This window comes from Durotheca rogersii (assembly GCF_024521655.1).
Source record: "Durotheca rogersii strain YMJ 92031201 chromosome Unknown GGS23scaffold_7, whole genome shotgun sequence".
NCBI lineage: Eukaryota > Fungi > Ascomycota > Sordariomycetes > Xylariales > Xylariaceae > Durotheca > Durotheca rogersii.
The window spans coordinates 1-22,441 of NW_026251238.1; the positions used below are offsets into that span (position 1 = coordinate 1).

Below are 22,441 nucleotides of genomic sequence, written 5' to 3' on the forward strand. Positions count from 1 at the left end.
TAGTTTTTAATATCCTTTACGATAATAGAATTTACCGTTATTTTATTCGAAGGATTAATAAACGGGGCGGTAGTTTACGGTACGTTAGGTATCTTAACGCTTTCTTCCCGATCCTTTTATACCTATTCCTTTATAATCTTAATAACCTTAGGCTAACCTTCGTTAATCTCTATAGCGCGTATCGTAAGGTACTTAATTACTTATTCCGAAAATCCGGGCATAAATTTAATTAGGTCGTTCTACGAAACCTCGAAGCGTTTCTTATTATTCTTATTAATTTTATCTAGTTAAAACTTTCTTAGTAGCTCGTTAATAGTTTTCGCCTTCCTAACTAGGTCGTTCGTATTCGAAGTAGCGTTCTTACCGGCTTTAGTCGGTTTACGCCTAGGTTATAACGATAGGACTTCTATATCCTCTTAATCGGGTACTTTTCTTTCGATATATTCGCCGTTAGGACTTTTAGCTCGCTTAATTACGTTAACTTCGACTAGGTCCGTCTTAATGATACCCTTATAATAGTAGATACCTTCGTCGTCGATAAAACCCTTAGTTTAATTATAACTTAAGATTTCCGTTTCGTATAATTCGTAGCTATATTTACGTTCGATTATTTAAATAACGTTAATTTCCGATATAGCTCTTAGTATCTTTTCCTGCTTTAGTACTACTTCCTCGCTCTTAAAGTATCGTAGGTCGAAGGATATAAGCTTTAGCTTTCCGGTTAAATAATAATATGCTATCCTACGTACCTACTTTAGAGATTCCTTACTTTAATATACGTAAAATAAAATATAATAAGCGATCGGTTCTTCTTTACGCTTAGCTTAGGTAATAATCGATCTTAGGACTAGTATTAATTCCGGCTTATCCGGGTTTCCGTTCTCGAGGTAATATAGTCGCTCGTTATTCTTATAATAAAACCGATTCTAGGTTATATTTATTAATAGCGGGTAGCGGCTATAGTTATAAAGCCGATCGAAAGTACCGTAAAACTAATATTCGAATTCCTTATAGTTATTCGTTTAAGTTAGTAGAATCTTATTACGTATGCCTCGGTAGTCTAGTATAGTATTACGTCTAGAGCCTACTAAGGTTCTTCCGTTAGTTTATAGGTTATAAAGACTTAGGTTCCGAACTACGTTTACTAGGAACGGGTTTTCCTATTAATATTATTAATCGGCGCCGTACGTACCCCTAAGGCTATAAGAGTTATTATCCTAACGGTAGTTCTATAAAGTTATCTTTATCTCTAGAGCGTTAAGTCGGTCGTAAAAGGCCTATATATTAGCTTCTTAATTAGTATTTAGGTAGCCGTAAGAAGGTCTAGGTTACGAAAGAAGCGGTAGTAGAGGTAGCTAAAGGCTAAGAGTCGTTAATCGTTAAATTATTTATATTATAGGCTTTTCGGGTTCCTCGAAAGTTACCGTCTTTTACTATCGTCGTTCCTCCGCTTAGGTCCTATCGGTAATTTATATTACTATACGACGTTTCGCTTACTTATAAAGCTAAGTATAAAGAGTCCGGTAGTCGATATTTCCGATCTTATTATAGTTATAGTCTTCCGTCTTATAGAACTTTATAATTAGGGATATCCGGAATTTATCGGTTAGGTATCCTATTTTTTAGGGAAGCTTTCCGTTATCGTTTACGAGCTTAAAAAGACGTTTATAATTTATAAAATACGTAAAAATCGCCTTAGGATCGTTAATTACGTTATTTCGTTTTAGCTATACGAGTTTACGCTTAACGTTAGCTTAGCTTAGTTTATCGGTAATCTTAAAGCGGTACTTTAAGGCTATAACGATAACTCTCTAGATCGTTTAATCCTTTATAACGTCGTTAATACGCTCCCTAATAATCTCGGTCGTAATTTATTCGCCGATCTCCTTAATTTTATCGTCGTCGCTTATACGGTAGCGGTTAAATAATCGATCTACCTTCTTTAGTTATTAGGTTATATTATATTCGTTAAACTTAAGCCTAGGGTAATCGGTAGGGTTAGGGAATCTAATAACTAGCATTATAATAATCGGGATAGCTACCGGTATATTCTAACTACTAAAGGCCCCGTTATTATTATTTTAAAATAATACTATAGGAATTAGCGGGATAAATATAAAGCCGCGGTTAAGGGGTAGTTAAGTAGGAGTTTTATCGTCGTCCTCTTCTTCTTTAGGCGGATATAAGAACGGAAAGCTAGTATCGATTCTTAAGGTCTTTATTAGTAGTTTAATTTTTACTACTTCGGGTCCTAATAGCGATTTACTCCGTTTCCTAGCTATAAATTCCGTTTAGTTTAACGATATAAGGTATAAAGTAGAAAGGAAGGTAATAAGGGTCTTATTATCTAATATAAGAGTAAAGGTATAATAATTATTATTTATATCCTAATACTTTTCCTTTAGTATAGGTATATTATTATTTATTATATTATCCCGATCGATAGGATCCGGGTATTATACGAGCTTTTTTAATCGGCTAACGCCTAATTAAAGTACGATATATATTCCTTAGACTAATAGTTTAATTATTATAAATAAGTCGACGATAATTCCTTTTATTAAGGTTTAGAACTCCTAACGTATAACCTTCGTTAAGGTAATACGTATAGGGAATAAATCCCGAGTAAAGAATCGCGTCGGATACGATACCGGTTATAGTTATAAGCCGGTTTCGATCTAACGGGGGCTATTTAATAATATTAACGGTATTACCGCTAGGCGCCGTTTTACGCCTATATTAATACTTCTCGCTATATTAGTTATTAATTAGTAATATAGAACTAACTTATATATAGGTATACTTATTAATTCGACTTTAGTTCCGTTTCTTTAATCTTTTATATTTACGTAATTTTATTAATATTAATTCCTAGTTTTTTTTAAAACTATCGGTTACTAGTAGCTATTAGTTTATTAATCTTATTTATACTATTAATATAAATATCTATATTATATCGTATATTATATCGTCGAATCGTTACGCCTAGGTATCCTAAAATACCTCTAGCATAATAAGTTATTAGTATTTATATATTTAATTTATATCGATTAATAGGTTTAGAGGGAAAAAGAAGCTATCGTAAAGTCGGTTAGGGATATAATTACTATTAGCCTTTATCCGCCCTTAGTATTAGTAAGGGAATAACGGGTCGTATAGGTTATCGTAATTTATACTAAGGCGTTCGTACGTTTAATTTATATAGTAAATAGATAATTATAAAGAAGCTACCCTAATCGCTATAAGCTTTATTTATTCGTACGAAATATACTATATTATTAGCGGTTCGAAGAAGCGGTTAGTATCGAGGGCTAAGTGTTATCCTTAGTAACGGTAATATTACGACGAGAGTTCTCCCGGGTTTTACGGGTTCCTCCGTATAGGTAGGTAAATAACGATACGAAGGATATCCTAATCGGTATAAACGCGGTCTAGTCGTCGTATTATATCGTAGTATCGATAGCTTATTAATATTATAAGTATTAAGGGTTAGGTAATATCCTAACGGCTATGGTATCGTAGTAAAGGTTCCCGGGCTTATACGTACCTCCCTATAGTAAATAAATAACCATAAGGCGGGATACTCTATTTAACGTAAAACGCGGACTACTTCGCGGGTTAAATAGCGGCGCCGACGGCGATCGGTATCCTTTAAATCTTAGTAGCGTAATAAAAACTCCGTAAACTAAAGGTTAAAAGGTCGAAAAAAGTCATAAGGTAGTCGCTACTAAGGAGGAATAAAGCGTACGCGATATTAAAGACCCGGATAGGTTTATTCGAAAGTATACTCTATCGAAGATTATAATACGTACGATAATCTAGGATAAATAAAACTAATATCGCTATACTAATCGAGAGGCAAGGAATCTAATATAGTTATCGTATCTTAGTTATATCCCTTAGTCGTAGAGATATAGTAGTCGCTAGCCCGAAGGCATAAGAGATAAGGAAAGAAAAGGAGTAAAACGCAAAAGTTACTTATTCGGCTATAGCGGTACGACGAAGTAACTTAAGCGCCTATAACTAAGATAGATATATTAATCGGAAAACGACGAATCTAATAACAAAAACGAATCTTTAATTAAGGTAAAAATAATAAAGATAATAATCTAGCTAGGTAATAAACTAAATAATAAGCATAGTATGTCCCGTACTTACGGGAGTTATGATTACTCTATATAGGCATAAGGCCTATCGTAGCGTATCACGTAATGCATTAAGAGGGCATGTCTTACCGTACCACTACACTATATACGCTATTAAAGCGGCCTAAGGTATTAATAGTATTTAGTTTTCTTAATCGCCGAGTATAAGGCTTAATAACGTATCGCTTCTTAAGTTAATAACGAAAGGGATTATTATCCGGGCCGAGCTAAAGTTAATAGTTCTTATTAAGGTACTTCCGTCGAATTCGAGTTTTATATAAGACTAAAAGATAAAGTTTATATTAAGTAATAAGGGATAACTAACGAACCTATCTTTAACGACGTAAATCGATAAGCGAAGGTAATAATCGATAAGCTAAATAAGACCGTCGATTATTCCTATATATAGGGTCTTTATAAAGGATTTAAAACCTCGCTATATCGCCTTAATACCGGTTATAAGAAAACGTTACTTCTTTATATAGCTTTTTACGATTATATTAGACTACGCCTCTATATCGATTACCGTAGATACGAGAGCTTCGTTCCCGTTAGGTCCTACGTTAACTACTAACTTAGGGAAAGGCCGGATATAGTTTTTAGTATCCTTTGCGATAATAGAATTTACCGCTATTCTATTCGAAGAGTTAATAAACGAGGCGGTAGTTTACGGTACGCTAAGTATCTTAACGCTTTCTTCCCGATCCTTTTATATCTATTCCTTTATAATCTTAATAACCTTAGGCTAACCTTCGTTAATCTCTATAGCGCGTATCGTAAGGTACTTAACTACTTATTCCGAAAACCCGGGTATGAACTTAATTAGGTCGTCCTACGAAACCTCGAAGCGTTTCTTATTATTCTTATTAATTTTATTTAATTAAAACTCTTTTAATAGCTCGTTAATAGTCTTCGCTTTCCTAGCTAGGTCGTTCGTATTCGAAGTAGCGTTTTTACCGGCTTTAGTCGGTTTACGCTTAGGTTATAACGATAGAACTTCTATATCCTCTTAATCGGATACTTTTCTTTCGATATATTCGCCGTTAGGACCTTTAATTCGTTTAATTACGTTAACTTCGACTAGGTCCGTTTTAATAATACCTTTATAATAATAAATACCTTCGTCGTCGATAAGATCCTTCGTTTAATTATAACCTAAGATCTCCGTTTCGTATAGTTCGTAGCTATATTTACGTTCGATTATTTAAATAACGTTAATTTCCGATATAACTTTAGGTATCTCTTCCTGCTTCGGTATTATATCCTCGCTCTTAAAGTATCGTAGGTCGAGGGATATAAGCTTTAGCTTTCCGGTTAAATAATAATATGCTATCCTACGTACTTACTCTAGAGATTCCTTATTCTAATATACGTAAAATAAAATATAATAAGCGATCGGTTCTCCTTTACGCTTAACTTAGGTAATAATCGATTCTAGGACTAGTATTAATTCCGGCTTATCCGGGTTTCCGTTTTCGAAGTAATATAATCGCTTATTACTTCTATAATAAAACCGATTCTAGGTTATATCTATTAGTAACGGATAACGGCTATAGTTATAAAGCCGATCGAAAGTATTATAAAACTAATATTCGAATTTCTTATAATTATTCGTTTAGGTTAATAGAATCTTATTACGTATGCCTCGGTAATCTAATATAGTATTATATTTAAAGCTTACTAGGATCCTCCCGTTAATTTATAGGTTATAAAGACTTAGGTTCCGAACCGCGTTTACTAGGAACGGATTTTCTTATTAATATTATTAATCGGCGTTATACGTACCTTTAAGGCCATAAGAGCTATTATTTTAACGGTAGTTCTACGAAGTTATCTTTATTTCTAAAGCGTTAAATCGGTTATAGAGGGCCTATATACTAGCTTCTTAACTAGTACTTAGATAGCCGTAAGAAGGTCTAGGCTATAAGGGAGGCGGTAGTAAAGGTATTTAAAGGCTAAGAGTCGTTAATCGTTAAATTATTTATATTATAAGCTTCTCGGGTTCCTCGAAAGTTACCGTTTTTTATTATCGTCGTTCCTCGGCTTAGGTTCTATCGGTAATTTATATTACTATACGACGTTCCGCCTACTTATAAAGCTAGGTATAAAGAATCCGGTAGTCGATATTTCCGATTTTATTATAATCGTAGTCTTCCGTCTTATAGAACTTTATAATTAAGGATATCCGGAATTTATCGGTTAGGTATCCTACTTTCTAAGGAAGCTTTCCGTTATCGTTTACGAACTTAGAAAGACGTTTATAGTTTATAAGATACGTAAAGATCGCCTTAAGGTCGTTAATTACGTATCCTCGTTTTAGTTATACGAGTTTACGTTTAACGTTAGTTTAACCTAATCTATCGGTAATCCTAAAGCGGTACTTTAAGGCTATAACGATAACTCTTTAAATCGTTTAATCCTTTATAACGTCGTTAATACGCTCCTTAATAATTTTAGTCGTAGTTTATTCGCCGATTTCCTTAATCTTATCGTCGTCGTTTATACGGTAGCGGTTAAATAATCGATCTACCTTCTTTAGTTATTAAGTTACGTTATATTCGTTAAACTTAAGCCTAGGGTAATCGATAGGGTTAGGAAATCTAATAGCTAGTATTACGATAATCGGGATAACTACCGGTATATTCTAACTACTAAAGGTCCCGTTATTATTATTCTAAGATAATACTATAGGGATTAGCGGGATAAGTATAAAGCCGCGGTTAAGGGGTAGCTAAGTAAGAGTTTTATCGTCGTCCTTCTCCTTTTCGGGCGGATATAAGGGCGGAGAATTAATATCGACTCTTAAGGTCTTTATTAATAATTTAGTCTTTATTACTTCGGGTTTTAACGGCGATTTACTTCGTTTCCTAGCTACGGATTCCGTTTAGTTTATCGGTACGAGGTATAAAGTAAAAAGAGAAATAGTAAGGATCTTATTATTTAATATAGGAGTAAAGGTATAATAACTATTATTTATATCTTAATACTTTTTCTTTAGTATAAGTATATTATTATTTATTATACTATCCCGATCGATAGGATCCGGGTATTATACGAGTTTCTTTAGTCGGCTAACGCTTAATTAAAGTACGATACGTATTCCTTAGATTAATAGTTTAATTATTATAAATAAATCGACGATAATTCCTCCTATTAAGGTCTAAAACTCCTAACGTATAACCTTTATTAAAGTAATACGTATAAGGGATAGATCCCGAGTAGAAAATCGCGTTAGATACGATACCGGTTATAGCTATAAGCCGGTTTCGATTTAACGAAGGTTATTTAATAGTATTAACGGTATTACCGCTAGGCGCCGTTTTACGCTTATATTAATACTTCTCGCTATATTAACTATTAGTTAGTAATATAAGGCTAGCTTATATATAGGTATACTTATTAACTCGACTCTAGTTCCGTTTCCTTAATCCTCTATATCTACGTAGTTCTATTAATATTAATTCCTAGTTTTCTTTAAAACTATCGGTTATTAATAGCTATTAGTCTATTAATTTCTATTTATATTATTAATGTAAATATTTATATTATATCGTATACTATATCGTCGAATCGCTACGCCTAGGTATTTTAAAATGCCTTTAATATAATAAGTTATTAGTATTTATATATTTAGTTTATATCGATTAATAAGTTTAGAAGGAAAAAGAAGCTATCGTAAGGTCGGTTAAGGTATAATTATTATTAGTCTTTATCCGCCCTTAATATTAATAAAGGAGTAACGGGTCGTATAAGTTATCGTAATTTATACTAAGGCGTTCGTACGTCCTTTATATAGTAGGTAAATAACTATAAAGGGACTACCTTAATCGCTATAAGCTCTATTTACTCGTACGAGATATACTATACTATTAGCGGTTCGAGGAAGCGGTTAGTATCGAGGGCTAAGTATTATTCCTAGTAGCGGTAGTATTACGACGAAAGTTCTCCTAGGTTTTACGGGTTCCTCCGTATAAGTAGGTAAATAACGATACGAGGAATATCTTAATCGGTATAAACGCGGTTTAGTCGTCGTATTATATCGTAATATCGATAGCTTAATAACGTTATAAGTATTAAGGGCTAGGTATTATCTTAATAATAATAATATCGTTATAAAAGTTCCCGGGCTTATACGTACCTTCTTATAATAAATAAATAACCATAAAGTAAAATACTTTATTTAACGTAAAACGTAGGCTACTTCGCGGGTTAGATAGCGGCGCCGACGGCGATCGGTATCCTTTAAATCCTAGTAGCGTAATAAAAACTCTGTAAACTAAAGGTTAAGGGGTCGAAAAAGTTATAAGATAGTCGCTATTAAGGAGGAGTAAAGCGTACGCGATATTAAAAACCCGGATAGATTTACTTAAAAGTATATTCTATCGAAGATTATAATACGTATGATAGTCTAAGATAGATAAAACTAGTATCGCTATATTAATCGAGAGGCAAGGAATCTAATATAGTTATCGTATCTTAGCTATGCCTCTTAATCGTAGAAATATAGTAGTCGCTAGCCCGAAGGTATAAGAGGTAAGGAAAGAAAAGGAATAAAACGTAAAAGTTACTTATTCGGTTATAGCGGTACGACGAAGTAACTTAAGCGCTTATAATTAAGATAAATATATTAATCGGAGAACGACGAATCTAATAATAAAAACGAATCTTTAATTAAGATAAAAATAGTAAAGATAGTAATCTAGCTAGGTAATGAATTAAATAACAAGTATAGCATATCCCGTACTTACGGGTACTATGGTTACTTTATATAGGCATAAGGCCTATCGTAGCGTATTACGTAATGCATTAAGAGGGTATGTCTTACCGCACCACTATAATATATATAATATATATATATAAATATACTTCTAAAAATATCTATATTAGTATATATAATATTATATTTAATATAATATTATAATATTATAATATACCTATTTCTCTTTAGCATTTTACATATGAAACTTAAGATATAAAATATATATAATATAATTTATTTTCTTTGTTACTTTCTCTATATAATGGATTATAAAAATTATAAATTTAAAGTTTATTTTCATAATCTTTTCGTAATAAAAATATCAATATATTTTATTAATACTTATATAAATAATAAAAATTCTATTCGATTTACATTACGTAATATTCATACTATAATATTATATTTATAACTTATATAATAATATAAACAAAGAAAACCTTCATTAAATTAAAGAAATATATTTATTATTAATTTAATATTATATATTATATATATTTATAAATAAATTCTTACATATATCGTTTCAAATAACCTTAAAATAAATAGTATTTAACTTTTAATTAAGTAATAAATATATAGGTATATTTTATTTATCAATAAAATATAAACCTAGTTAAAAAATAATTAATTATATAACTTTTTATTTAGCAAAATTTCAATATATTTCAATAGCTTATTATCTTTGCTATAACTTTAAAATATACACTTTAAATATATATTATATATAAATATAGATATTTAAAACATAATAAGTAATATTTTATAAATTATATATTATATAACGTTATAATATTAAAGGAATATATATATTATTATTAAGATTATATACCTTTTTCATTTAATTATTACATTTAATATATAAGTATTATTAATACTTTTCATTATATACATTTTAGAAAAGTAAGTAAGATTTATAAAAATATAATCATTATAATTTTAAAGCTTTATTTAATAAATATAATTAATTTTTAATAAGTAAATATTATTATAAGATATAAAAATCTTATATCTATATTAAGTAAAGAATTCTACTCGTTATAAGCCGTGATATCTAAAGAAACTTATATCAATCTAAAGAGCTTAAAAAGATAATTCGACTGATATAACTTATAACCTTTAAATCCTTATATATATAACGTTATGCGTGTTTGAAAATAGCGACTTTTTCCGTTTTTTGGTGGGGAGCAGGGTGGCCCGCGGGGGGGTGGCCCGTGGTCCTGTGACAGATGGTAACAGGCAGGTATTAATATGTGTATGGATGTTGATCGCTAGGCAGCAAGGCAAACCACTCTACTTGATACCTACCCCTTGGCACCGTTTCCCTCCCTCGATTTGCCACCCGACGCTGGAAATCCACACACGAGTTCCAGTCACGAAACTAACCGCGTCTAGTGCAACCAGCTTCGTCGGTAGAGAACTCGTCCGGTAGGGTCTAAGTAGGCCCGGGATCACCTCCGTCATGGCCTTGGCGCGCAAGCCAGTATCAGCGCCGGAAACCCCCCCCCCCCCCCCCCCGGACGAGATGGCTGACCCTTCTAAATTGAGAAGAGTGGTCGTGAGAGCTACGACCAGTATCCGCCAGAAATGATCGGAGAATACTAGCAAATACAAATAGCGAGGTAAAAGCAAAAGCCAGGTTACCCCCACGTCCATGCAACGCAAACTAAACGGACTGGGAAATTCGCGAAATGCACACCTCGCGGGAGGAGGGTCGGCGCGGCAGATGGAGTCGACGCGAGACAGGTCCTCGACCCTGACCTATCCCAACTGTGACTTTGATATGAAGGTATTGGACAAGTCGGGCTTCCTCGATACGGTCTCATATGTTATGCCGCTATGGATGCCGCCTTTGACTTGGAAGAGAGTCTCAGACTCACCTTTTTCGGTTTCAACGAAGATGGAATGACTCGAGGGGCTCCCAAGGATTCGATGAGGTAGACAGACAGGATAGGACGACATGATGAAAGTGGGAAGATGCCTGAAAAGGGGAGCCTTTGTCTGCTTATTGCGGGATGGGGAGCAAAGAAAGAGGTGGACTGTCTTAAGGTCTGGTGGTGGTTGCGGCAACTAGAGCGTGCTCAAGACTATGGATGAAGAATGATGATCTCCGACTTGGAGAGAATGGCGAGGAATTATCACGTCCATCGGTGGACGAACATGCAGAATCTTTGGAACAGTGGAAGAGCTTGGTGATCGGCTATCTATTAGGGCATTACGAAGTTTGTCTACATAAAGTTCGTGTTCGTGTTCGTTAGCTAAGCTTGCTTCTGCACCTCCTACCACAGGAATTACCCTGCATATATGCTAACTGTTACTCCCGGACAGCCTCGGTGAATGATCGATCCCCTCCCGGCTACGGAGCCGCATATCTACCTCGGCATCCCGCCTTTTCTTGTTTTTCTTCTTTCTTCCCATATGTCGCCAGCCACAAGCACTTTTCCAGTTCTCAACAACAACATTGTTGCTTGGGGCGAAATTCGTCATGCCCAAGGCGGCGCCATACGATGTCCTGTTCGTGGACCAGTCTCAGAATGATCCCAATCCTCTGCCGACTCCAAATGATATCGACGGCTCCGAAGTCTTACTAAACCAGTCCAGCGGTTCTCGCCTCGTGAGGATGCAGCAGAAATTCGTCATCAAGTTCGGCATTCATGTCCACCCCATTGAGGCCCGGAACATGCTGTACGTGGCAAAGTCCACGACGGTGCCGATCCCCAGAGTCTACGCTATCTACCAGCGTCAAGAGGAACGGGGCGTCGTCACATATATTGTCATGCAATATGTGGCCGGCACGACGCTTCTGAACCTGTGGAGTAGTCTGGACCGGGCTCGCAAAACCGCTATTGCTAGGATCCTTCGGACCTACTTCGATCAACTCCGGCAACTGCAGCACCCAGGCTACTTTGGCAACATCGCCGGCGGGCCGCCACTCGACGACATGTTCTCGGCGACACGGGGTGCCCACGTGGTCAAGACATCGTTTGCAGCCGAGGACGAACTGATAGACTACATCATTCGGGTATACTCGCTCTACCTCGGCGAGCGGGCGGCCCACAAGACTCGGTATTACCAACATGTCCTGCCGACTGTCCTTCGCGGCAATGGCTCTCCCGTCTTCAGACACAACGACTTTCAGAGGAAGAACATTATGATACAGCCCGACGAGACGCCGGTTATAATCGACTGGGAGTTTGCGTCATGGTATCCGACCTACTGGGAATATTCGACGGCTACGTTTGCCAACGGGGGTTGGAACGATGATTGGCACGACTACGTGCGCATGATCTTGGACGAATACCCAACCCAGTCCCTTTGGTTATCAAGCATGAAGCTTGAAATGTGGACGTGAGATGGCGGGCTGACGATGGATGGCGAGACCAGATGAAGGGGTCGCAGGCTAGGAGGAGGGAATGCCTCAACACTGCACTCCTACAAATACAGCTGTTGAATTGGCCAATTTTAAGGGCTCAATTTGCGGCCCGAAAGGCCGTTTTTATCAATTAATGCATTCGTGTTGAACACATCGAATCGCGGAGGTCGCGTTGCGAGTCACGTCTCCGACACGAACAGAAGCTGAGCCGAAGCTGAGCCGGGAGCTGAACTGAAGCGGCGTTACCTTACCTACGTAAGCATAGGTGAAGACTCAATTAGGTAGTTGTTTGGATTGGGGTCATATTAGGTACATACATAAGTAGGTACTGGAACCTGGCTCTGATGCTAGAGGATATGATGGCCCGAAAGAGAAGATCCGGCCATCCGTCTTCTTCTATTGAATCCATGGTACGTTTTTTATATTAGGTAGATAATAATCTTCGCCTGCCTCCTTGCCTCTCTGCCTTATTCCTCTGTCCATGTCGCCGGCGCGCTCCTCTATGTGAAAAACCCCGCCCCCGCTCGCCTTCGCTATGCAGGTGCATTCAGCTAGGTATTTCTCACCATTTCTGGATCTTTCTCATGCTGCCTTGCTCGAGGAGCGCCTTGTGCATGTCGAACGCGTTGAACAGGAGGTGCGGTTCGTGGCCCCAGCCCTTGCGCAGGCACTCGAACTCGGCCTTGTCGAAGTAGTCCTTGAGGATGGGCCGGTACTGGTCGTGGGCGCACTTGTCGATGATGACGCGCGCTCGCTCGCGCGGGCTCAGGCCCCGCACGTCCGCCAAGCCCGTCTCGGTTACGATGACATCGAGGTCGTGTTCCGTCTGGTCGACGTGCGTGCACATGGGCACGATGCAGCTGACGCCGTGCGGGTCCGTCTTCGACGGTCGCGTCGACGGCGTGTGCATGATGCTGTACTTGGCCGAGCGCAGGAAGTCGGCCGAGCCGCCGAGCCCGTTGAGCATCCGGCTGGCCATCACGTTTGTGCTGTTCGCGTGGGCGTAGATGTCCACCTCGACTGGTGTGTTCATGCCGATGACGCCGAGGCGCCGGATGATCTCGGGCGAGTTCGACACCTGCTGGGACCGCAGCAGCAGCTTGTTGTGGTACGACTCCCAGTTGTCGTAGAAGCGCTTGAAGCCCTCGGGCGAGAACCGCACCGACGTCGCCGTCGCGAAGTCGAGCCGGCCCGAGTCGAACAGGTCGAGGAAGGTGTCCTGGATGACCTCGGTCCACACCTTGAGGTTCCAGAAGTTTGACTCGCTGAGGCCGCCGATGACGGCGTTCGCGATGTTGCCGATGCCCGACTGCAGGGGGAGGAGCGACTTGGGCATGCGACCCTGTTTCACCTCGTGCTCAAAGAACTCGATCAGGTGGTTTGCGATCGCGCGTGACGTGTCGTCGGCAGGCGTGTTCGGCGTCGTCTGGTCCTGGTAGTCGGACTCGATCAGTCCGACCACCTTTTCCGGGTCGATCGGGATGGACGTCGTCCCGATGCGGTCCTCAACTCCCATTATTAGATAGGGTTTCCGCTTCGGGGGCAGATCGGTCATCGTGATGTCGTGAAGTCCCTCGAAGCTGGGTAACGATGTATTGACTTCGATGATGATCTAGTTACGGCGGCACAAGCTCGTAGTTAGTTTCCGGGCTCGCCTCGAGGCTGGAGAGCTTGTTCACCTACCTTATCGGCTAGTTGAATGAGTTCGGGGGTTGCGCCAACGGATGCGCCGGGGACGATGCTCCCATCTTCTTTAATGTCTGTTGCCTCCACCACCACCACGTCGAGCTTGTTGCTCGGCCGCTCCATCGTATAAAACCCCTAGCGGCGCCAACTCTTAGCAAATGTACCACTAGAGCGAGGAAGCCGTGCGTGCATCGACCTACGTATACCAGATCGACGGGGAACATGGACAGATGCTTGTCAAAGAACTTTATTCTCCCTTCGTTGATGCCCTTCGCGATGGCTTTCCCGACTTGGTGGGGGCTGCGCCTCTCGATCATATCCAGCTCTGCCCATCGGTTCTCCGTCTCGGCCCCGGAGGATGCGCCGACGAAGAGCGTGTATCGCAGCTTGCCCTGGAGGTTATTCTTCTCCACGTGGTCTGCTAGGAAGGTGGGCATTTTCCTGGGTTGGGAGGTTAGGTGGCCGGATCGTCAGCTCCGTCGCGAGAGAGTGACGGAGGTGGGGGGAGGGTCTCGGTACGCACTTGGGATAGCCCACGCCCGTAAAGCCCGACCAGCCGATGTAGGCGCCATTGGGGAAGTGATGAAGCAGGTCTTGGGGGTGACATAGCTTCTTCAGCATAGACGACCTCAGGACACGAGATTTGAGGGCCGCGGAGGCTACCGGCGACGCCATCGTGGTTTGCTATGCGGCGTTGTGCTGTACAGACTCGGCGGCGACTTTGGTAGGTATTACTTAGCAGGTCCAGGTTCTCAACGTGGAGGGGGATTATCCACTGGTCCGGGACAAATTCCGACCTGGAGAAGGAAGACGGAGAGGGGGCGAGAAGGAGAATGCAGCCCAAGGACAGAGGGTTGAGAGAAGAAGAAGAGGAGAAGAGGAGTAGGACAGAGAGAGACGGAGAGAGAGAGTGTCGGGCTATCTTGTAATAATACCTAATGCGCAATGGGTTGAGAAGCTCGTAGCTCGCAGCTCGCAGCTCAACTTATTATTTCCCGGCTTCTGGCCGAAATGGAAAAGGCCGAACACCCGCCGGGAATTGGGAATTAGGAAGGCCTATATACCTATAGCGTATTCAGCAGGTAGGTATTAGCCCGTTTGATCCTCCGCTGGCCGTTTGTGGTGCCACGGCCGCCAGCTTCGGGCCAGCTCTTTGCCTCTTACAGCTAAGCTAACAGGCGGTGCGGGCGATGCAGGCAGATACCCAATACCTGATGCGAGCAGACGATGCGAGGGAGGATTCTCGCTAAGTCGCGAGACACCGGAGGCGACAGAGGCACGGTGTGCTTTATAGGGACCTGTGCTGTGCACCACAACCTTTCTCTTCTGCTCGTTTCTGGTCGCAATTCTGCGTCCCCTCCTGTGCGGCCTGTGGTGCGGCCTTCGGCATGCGTGATGCTACCTACCCTCACCATAATGCTATGATGACGCCGCCGAATCCTCCTTCGCCACATTAATTCGGCTATAGCACGCAGTCCCTTGACGACGGCTCGGCCCGAGTGCTACCAGATTCCCCCTTTGGTCCGAAGGGTACATGCGCACGGAATGCTTGATTGCCATCGGCGAGCTTTGATTTGTCGCCCTCCCAGCATGCCGCACCGTTCTACCGACTCGGATCGAGATACCGCGAAGGCATTCCAGCTCCCAGGGACGATGGGATTCTCAGGATTCTCAGATTCCTGCATTGCGTTGTCCGGGGTGGCCTGGGGTAGCATGTGAGGCGAATAAGGAAGCCGCTGGGTCTCGACTACATCGCCGACCTCTCCGCGTCCGTATTTTATTTTTTATTTTTTACTTTATCTAAGTATCATTACAGGAGTCAACTTCGTGCTAGAGCTATATGTATTATCGTGGGAAGGGAGAGTATCGGGTCTCCTCCCTCTCCGACCTTCCCATCACACTGCACCCGTGCGGCTTGCCTACCTACCTACTACGGAGTCGCATAGCTAGCTACATCAGGGACAAGGCCCATTACTTGCCTTGTAGCCGTCCAACGGGGCCGCCTCATCAATTCGCTTGGCGATTCCAGAAATCGCGCCACATCTCCCTAAATCCGTAATGAGGACTCTTAGAGTCGTATACCTTAGTAGTCTCACCGCCCTTCCCGAAGCGGTCCAAGATGCTTGGTGCGTGTCCGCCGTTGTCCGCTAGAGATCTCGCAGGTCGAGAGGCCCTATCGCGAATAGCCTCTGCGAGTTGGGGCGCAACGTCAGCGTAGCAGTTGTTCAGTTCTCGCTCGAGGGAGAAATACGGCTTCTTAGCGAGCTCGGGCGCCATCAAATTATAAGATCGCGTGAGCGTATTGAGGTGATTGATAGAGAGATCCATGTAGGACTGTTCCGTAGCCAGCCAGTCAGCGTCTCGGAAAGGGAGTGGCGACGGCGCCTCCTCCGATCCTGTTCCGTTGTCAGCCACCTCCGGCGTTATCTCGGTTACCGTTTCTACCGGTGTTTGCTGTCGCGTTTTGACCATGACTGGGTCGTCGGTCGAGTTCGTAGGCACCGTTATCTGATCTACGTTGCATTTTCGCGGGTTATGACTCTCCTCTGCCTTCGCATACTTTCTCGCCCTATTCATCTGATCCTCAAGCGACCCCCCTTTGCTGGAAATCATCCGAGCTGCGTGGCGTTTCCAATCACTCCGGAGTCGCGCCCGGAAGGTATGCGCTGCTTTCGCAAGCTCCTGCTGCTTCTCGATCCACGGCGGCACGATCTCCTGGCGCTTGATCATCTTGTTCATGATGTACTCTGTTGTGTCGATGAAAGGATTGTCGGATCTCGTGTCGCGCTCGACGCCCCTGCCCCGCGGGATGTCCTTGAACTGCCCCCTCGCCATCGCGTCTTCAATTCTCTCGTTCGCGAGCGACGCCAATCCCGTTAGTGTACTCGGCAGGGCGCGAGCCGCCGGCCGAAAGCGGTCGCGGAACTCCTGCCTCATTGCCTCCTTCTCTTGCTCACTTAGGCCCTCCTGAAGCTTTTTCATGCCCATGCCTGCGTATACGGAGGCCTTATCTCTAGCGTTGGCTGCTCTGTACCCAGGGCTCACCTTGGGATCCTGCCTTATTCGCATATCGACCGGCTGGAGATCGGGTATCTTTGGGCGACCTCGTAGCTCCCGCTTCAGCGGTTTATGCGCGTCGTCGAGCATTCGTAGGACAGCATCTCCGGTCGTTTCGGTGCCGGTCCACGGCTCACTTATGGCAGTAAGACGACTACCTTCACCAGCGGCGGAGGGCATATTGGCTTCGGTGAACGCTGAGGCGTGCGCTGACCGGAACTGTGCGTCTTTTACCCTAGCAAGTAGGCGTTCCTTCAACTCTTCTGAGAAACCGGCGTCTTCGATCGCCCTTCGACCCGCACTGCCTCCTGTGAGTAGGACTTCCTCCGTGGCATCTTCGAGGAGGCGTGCCATAGGCCCCGGCTCTGAATTCGTATTCCCATCCGCAGGCCCTTCGTGTTTGCGCGTCGATGGTTGGGCGGTTGGTGCGACGGGAGATTCGGTCGTATATTTCCTCAATTGGACGAAGCCGGGAACGAGAGAGGTTCGGGTCGTCAACGAATTGAGAGCGCATCGGACGCAAACGTATGCAAGCACCACTCCTTTAGCCATTGCAACCCTCGGAACTGTTAACTGACCGTGGGGAAGTCATCTTGCAGGTCTTGCCGGACCGTAGTAATGAATACTGAGGGCGGTGGTTGAACTGAACGTGGCGGCGGAGATAAGCTGTCGCTAAGTGCGGAAGTTCGGGTAGATGGGTACGTACACGCCCACGCGCTGAATAGGGTATTATGTTCTAAGGCGATATGGACATACCAAGTCTAAGTTGATAGAGACGGCCACAATTCAACTAAAGGGGGATTGAAAGAGGAGTTGGCTAACCAACACCCATCAGATGCCGAGAACCTGCGAATACGATATACCCTCCTTGCCTCAACACCCCTCTCCAAGACAACTTATACTACATTGCGTGCGTCAAAGCAAGACCTCACCCCCTATGTATATCGCCGCGGCAATCGTAAGACGACACGAAAGGAGACGCTGAACGCCACGATGAGCTGTCGAACAGGTGGATTGTCTTCCTGGGAATCTGAGTATCGCCTAAATAATATACATTTCTCCAACTCGGGACGGTGTATCTTCATCTCAGCTAATCAATCAACTGTTGCCATCACATGTGACGCGCCGTCGAGGCCCAACCGTTATGCCCATTTGCCCAGGAAACTCATCAGAACCATGCCCGCGATAAGGCCGAGTCCGGCGAGAGCCGTGACGACAGGTCCGGCGTGTGCCAGTTCGCCGTCAAACATCCAGTCTGCCGCCCACATCTCCACAACGCCAACCCAGACGAGGATACCAGCAGACAGCGCGTCCAGGGTGCCCAGGGCGATCAACGTCTGCGGGTCGTTGCCGTTGAATTGGTTGAGAACCCCGATCCCGATCGCCATGCCGATAGGGGTTATCACGGCGAAGGCGCTGGCCATGATCAGTTTCTTGGTCAGCGACAGGGATTTCCAATTTTTGCCTTCGTCTACGGAATCTGCGTTGCCATCCGCAGCCGTAGCTTCTTGCCCCTGCTCGGAAGCGTCTTTTCCTGCCGTCGCCAGCACATGAGCGGCGCCCTCTCTCGCACCCTTAGCTCGGTCCCCGATGGAGGCAATGCGTGTTCCGAGAGCGATGCCTTCGAACATCTGGTGGAACAGAATGACAATGAACAGAGTGATGAAGAAGCTGTCCCCAGCAACTACTAGAGTAAGACCGATAACTGCAGGAACCGAGTTAGTTAAGGAGGGAGAGAGAGAGGTTGTGTGTCGATGTATGTGCGCCTCTCGATAGTTTGGGGTTGATAACTCACGCAGCGAATGGAATATGATACCGGCCTCGAGCACGGCAACGCCAACGATGTCGTCATTGTACCGAGACCTGTCCCGGAATTTCTGGGCGATGCGATGGCTGGCCGTTTCGACTACGAACGATAGGAACAATCCGGCCATGACGATGGCAGCAGTCACTGCCTCGTACTCGATTGTACCAATGCACTCATTGGTGAACATGAGTTGCGCGTGAGTGAAGAGCTAGAAGGAAGAATCAGTATATCGAACTTTTTTCGACATACTAATCGCCGTCGACTTTGGATTCTCACATGGACAAACGCTGTTGCGATGATCACGCCAGTACCAAATTGCTTGAGGATAATGAAGACTATTTCGAACTTCGAGGACAACACCGGCTTGAGGAATATAGGTGCGACAACACCTGTGGTTTATCGTAAGTCGACTCCTCCTTCGAGGTCTAGCATGACGTGAGTACTTACCGATGAAACTAGTAACGAGTATGACGAAGAGTAGGCCGATACGAAGGGGGACGTTGTACTCTCGATCTCGGCGCAAGCATGATACAGGACTAGCCGATCCTTCGCCCTGTCCCTCGCCGACGCAGTGTCTATTCATCACCACAATTAGAAATAGGCTCACGGTGGGGTGAGACCGGTTAGAACAACGCTTACTCGACACCCGCGTGAAAGTGACAGTTCAGTCCCGCGCTTTCATCTTGAGAATCACTATTTGTTTCGGATCCCGAGGAGTCACCAGATTCAGAGCTGCTGCTAGGTAGGCTGAGGACTTGGACATCATTTCCATCTGGTCCAACGCAGTATCTAACTCTGTCATTATTATAACTTCCGGTAAAGGCTGGATGTTTCAACCTACGAGTCAGAGCCGTGGCTATGGCAGTCGGTGTAAGTGGGTGGAAGTTCTCCGGTTATCGTTGCCGGCACCACCACTTGAAGTTCCGTCGCGCCGTACATGCAGTATCTACCCGATAGGATTTGTCAATATGCGCTCACGTCGTCAGTTGTCCAGCCTCTTCTGGGGGGGGGTTAAGCCCTCCCCCCAAAAAGAAGAAAAATACCTACACTGCGGTGCTGTGCTTATGACACTCTGACACGGCAGTGAAGCTTTCCGTGGCCCGAGGAAGTAGGTGGGCTTCCGTGATGGTCGGGATCGGCCTCGCCCCGGAGGAGAGGTACGACGCCGTCGCGTGGGGGATACTACCCAACGAGAGGATAAAGAAGAGGGACATCGTGGTCAACCGACCCGGGAGAAAGCTCATTTTGCGGCAGGGTGTACGGCCTCCTCAGCGGGACTGTGTGTCGCTCTCTGGTCGATAATATGTATGCGCTGCGCGTGATGCGAGCCACCTCAGGAATGTGCGGACGCGGCTCTCGAGCTGAACGGAGCTGGCTATAGCATCGCTCACCTAGGCGCCTATATATTCGCATGTGCAACGGGATGACGGAGGGACGCAGATGTCAGTTGGACCACAAGGTGGGCAAGTATCCTGACTGTGTCCTGATGGGCCACCAAGGTGTCTCAGCTCCTCATCGCCTTAGGAAGGTGTTGCTAGTAATGGTTTTCTCGAGGCTCATCCCGGGCGTGTTGTATCCCCCACATCGCCGTCCTTGGCCATCCTTCGAGTCCTTGGCAGACCTGTTATTGCGCCGTTATAAGTCCTGCAACGCTCGAACTTGAGGACCTTGATGGACACACACCAAACGGGGCAACACTGAGATCACGGCCTGCCAGAAGCTACCTCGTGTTTTCACGGGGCTCTTGACGTTTTATTCGTCTCCTCTCTCGGGCGAGTTGGAAGCCACCGGGCAACACCCCGTAGACATGTGGACACAATCGATAACGCCGAGGGAGAAAATATTTTCTCGTTTACTAGGCTACGAATGGGTGGAATCCGCTGCGGGACGGCATGGATATCGAGACGAAGCAAAATACAAACAGGTAATTTATCAAAACGCAGGTCATCGTGCCGATCTATACCTATACGAAATAATAAGTGCTCACGCCGAATCCCCACAGACACATACACACACCTAGACGTCCTATGCCGATGCCTTGAATGTCCTATATACGCATACACTCATACGCCGCCGCTAAAAGACACGATATGTGTCGACTCGTTGTACCCCATACATCTATCTATCGACGTATTTGCGTGAGGAGGGGAGGCTGGGGCCTTAGGTATACTACCGTAGGTCGTTGAAGGCTCTGATTCTGTAGAGGGCTGTAGCCCCTTGAAACTCAAGCCCTTTTTAAAGCTGTATTCACAACTATGCGGAAGCGAGTTATGCAGTAAGAGAGTATTTATTTTGCGTCTCAGGACTAAGTGTGCGTTATATCCCCCCCCGGCCTCTTCTGCGGTTTAATATAGGTAATATTAAGATATCAGGACAGCCTTCAAAGACCCATTCCGACAGCCATAGCGAGTCCACCAGCAATAGCCATGCCCCCCATGCCCAGTTTTGCAGCGCCTGCCGTCGGGATGGGCGGCGATGAAGTGGTAGAGGTAGCGTTGACGGGAGGAGAGGTGGCGGGAACAGAGTTGGTGGGAACAGCAGGGCCTTCGCAATGCCAGTGGTCGCCGTGAGACTCGCAACCGACGGACTCAGTCGGGCTAGGCGCAAGCGTAACGGTTCCCATAGAGGAATTCGTGGTGTGGTCGTGGTCGTGGTCATGGTCATCATGGCCACTGCTGGTGGGGCTGCTGGTTGCGCTGCTGATGGGCGCCGGCGTGGTGGACGCGGTGCCCTCGCAATGCCAGTGATCGCCGTGGGGCTCACAACCGACCGACTCCGTGGGGCTGGGCGACAGAGTTACGGACTCATCACCGTGGCCGTGAGAGTTGCTGGAAATAATTACGGGCGCATCCGTGGCCGAAGTAACGAAGGTGGTGCCCGTGCTAGACACATCCCCTGCGGTACCGGTGTTGGTAACCGCCCCCTCACAGTGCCTGACCGAGATGTCAGCCTCTTAAAAGTCTCAACATACGGTGGGGGGGATGAGGGGGAGTATAACCTACCAGTGGTCGCCGTGCGGCTCACAGCCGAAGGAGGCAGTAGGGAAAGAGGGCAGGGTCTGGGCGAGAGCCTTAGAAGCGGCGAAAAGAGCGGCAAGAACCACAGTGAAGCTAGGCATCTTGAAAGACTTTCACACGAAACTTGACGATGTGGGTGTAGAAAGAGGTGGGTTGGACGGTAGCCCTACTCCGAACTGCGCATAGAGTCCACTTATATACATGCAGTTGTTCAGCTCACTAGCTTTTCCTCCACGGGCCAGGAAGAGGAGCCAGCATGGAGTCAAGCCAGGTTAGGGGACGAGCGAGAACAAGCCGTTTCCGGAAGTTAGTCCTGAATGGAGCCGCGATAGTCCTTTCGGTTAACGGACGACGTGAGCTGATTAGTTGCGGCCAGGGATGTTAGGCCGACCCACGACCGCAGAGGTTCTGTCAAGCCAACTTTCCTGAATAATCTCGATCCTATTAGCGGCCCTGTGGCATCGTACTACGTAGTAGACCTGAGGCGAGTCATCCCAGCTGGATCCGTGGGTCAGGTGTTAAGGCTGCTCGCAGGTCGTATACCACGTAGTAGCGAGGCCTACGGAGCGAACACCTTGATGGCTATCCCGGGGATGC

At 44.4% G+C, this 22,441-nt stretch overlaps 5 protein-coding genes across 5 annotated transcripts; 1 reads left to right on the forward strand and 4 right to left on the reverse strand.

The window, feature by feature from the left end:
- The first annotated feature begins 11,211 nt into the window (after positions 1-11,211).
- On the forward strand, positions 11,212-12,512 carry GGS23DRAFT_477640 (kinase-like domain-containing protein). Its single transcript, XM_051514270.1, has one exon. The coding sequence runs from the start codon at positions 11,390-11,392 to the stop codon at positions 12,254-12,256; it is 867 nt and encodes a 288-aa protein (XP_051372702.1). The 5' UTR covers positions 11,212-11,389; the 3' UTR covers positions 12,257-12,512.
- Positions 12,513-14,833, reverse strand: GGS23DRAFT_477639 (uncharacterized protein). The gene is made up of 5 exons (XM_051514269.1): positions 14,487-14,833; positions 14,164-14,404; positions 13,961-14,098; positions 12,595-13,889; positions 12,513-12,523 (listed from the first exon to the last, which is right to left on the reverse strand). Exons 1-4 carry the CDS (start codon positions 14,636-14,638, stop codon positions 12,840-12,842), a joined length of 1,581 nt encoding a protein of 526 aa, XP_051372703.1. The 5' UTR covers positions 14,639-14,833; the 3' UTR covers positions 12,513-12,523; positions 12,595-12,839.
- Positions 14,834-15,678: 845 nt separating this feature from the next.
- GGS23DRAFT_562496 (uncharacterized protein) lies at positions 15,679-17,713 on the reverse strand. Its single transcript, XM_051516023.1, has one exon. The coding sequence runs from the start codon at positions 17,570-17,572 to the stop codon at positions 15,971-15,973; it is 1,602 nt and encodes a 533-aa protein (XP_051372704.1). The 5' UTR covers positions 17,573-17,713; the 3' UTR covers positions 15,679-15,970.
- Positions 17,714-18,162: 449 nt separating this feature from the next.
- Positions 18,163-20,071, reverse strand: GGS23DRAFT_604400 (Zip-domain-containing protein; the record flags this gene model as incomplete). The annotated part of the gene is made up of 7 exons (XM_051519596.1): positions 18,163-18,725; positions 18,816-19,035; positions 19,104-19,216; positions 19,275-19,402; positions 19,467-19,616; positions 19,669-19,773; positions 19,875-20,071. 7 exons carry the CDS (start codon positions 20,069-20,071, stop codon positions 18,163-18,165), a joined length of 1,476 nt encoding a protein of 491 aa, XP_051372705.1.
- A 1,017-nt stretch (positions 20,072-21,088) lies between these two features.
- Positions 21,089-22,139, reverse strand: GGS23DRAFT_477715 (uncharacterized protein). Its single transcript, XM_051514271.1, has 2 exons — positions 21,830-22,139; positions 21,089-21,760 (listed from the first exon to the last, which is right to left on the reverse strand). The coding sequence occupies exons 1-2, from the start codon at positions 21,943-21,945 to the stop codon at positions 21,208-21,210; spliced, it is 669 nt and encodes a 222-aa protein (XP_051372706.1). The 5' UTR covers positions 21,946-22,139; the 3' UTR covers positions 21,089-21,207.
- Between the last annotated feature and the right edge of the window lie 302 nt (positions 22,140-22,441).

Bases quoted from the DNA above. Each gene is read 5' to 3' on its own strand.
- GGS23DRAFT_477639 (XM_051514269.1), bottom strand. From the start codon at position 14,638: ATGGCGTCGCCGGTAGCCTCCGCGGCCCTCAAATCTCGTGTCCTGAGG. The intron at 14,405-14,486 runs GTGCGTACCGAG...CTCCCAACCCAG, and splicing joins ACGGGCGTGGGCTATCCCAA to GAAAATGCCCACCTTCCTAG. The intron at 13,890-13,960 runs GTAGGTGAACAA...CGCCGTAACTAG, and splicing joins TCATTCAACTAGCCGATAAG to ATCATCATCGAAGTCAATAC.
- GGS23DRAFT_477640 (XM_051514270.1), top strand. From the start codon at position 11,390: ATGCCCAAGGCGGCGCCATACGATGTCCTGTTCGTGGACCAGTCTCAG.
- GGS23DRAFT_477715 (XM_051514271.1), bottom strand. From the start codon at position 21,945: ATGCCTAGCTTCACTGTGGTTCTTGCCGCTCTTTTCGCCGCTTCTAAG. The intron at 21,761-21,829 runs GTAGGTTATACT...CATCTCGGTCAG, and splicing joins GAGCCGCACGGCGACCACTG to GCACTGTGAGGGGGCGGTTA.
- GGS23DRAFT_562496 (XM_051516023.1), bottom strand. From the start codon at position 17,572: ATGGCTAAAGGAGTGGTGCTTGCATACGTTTGCGTCCGATGCGCTCTC.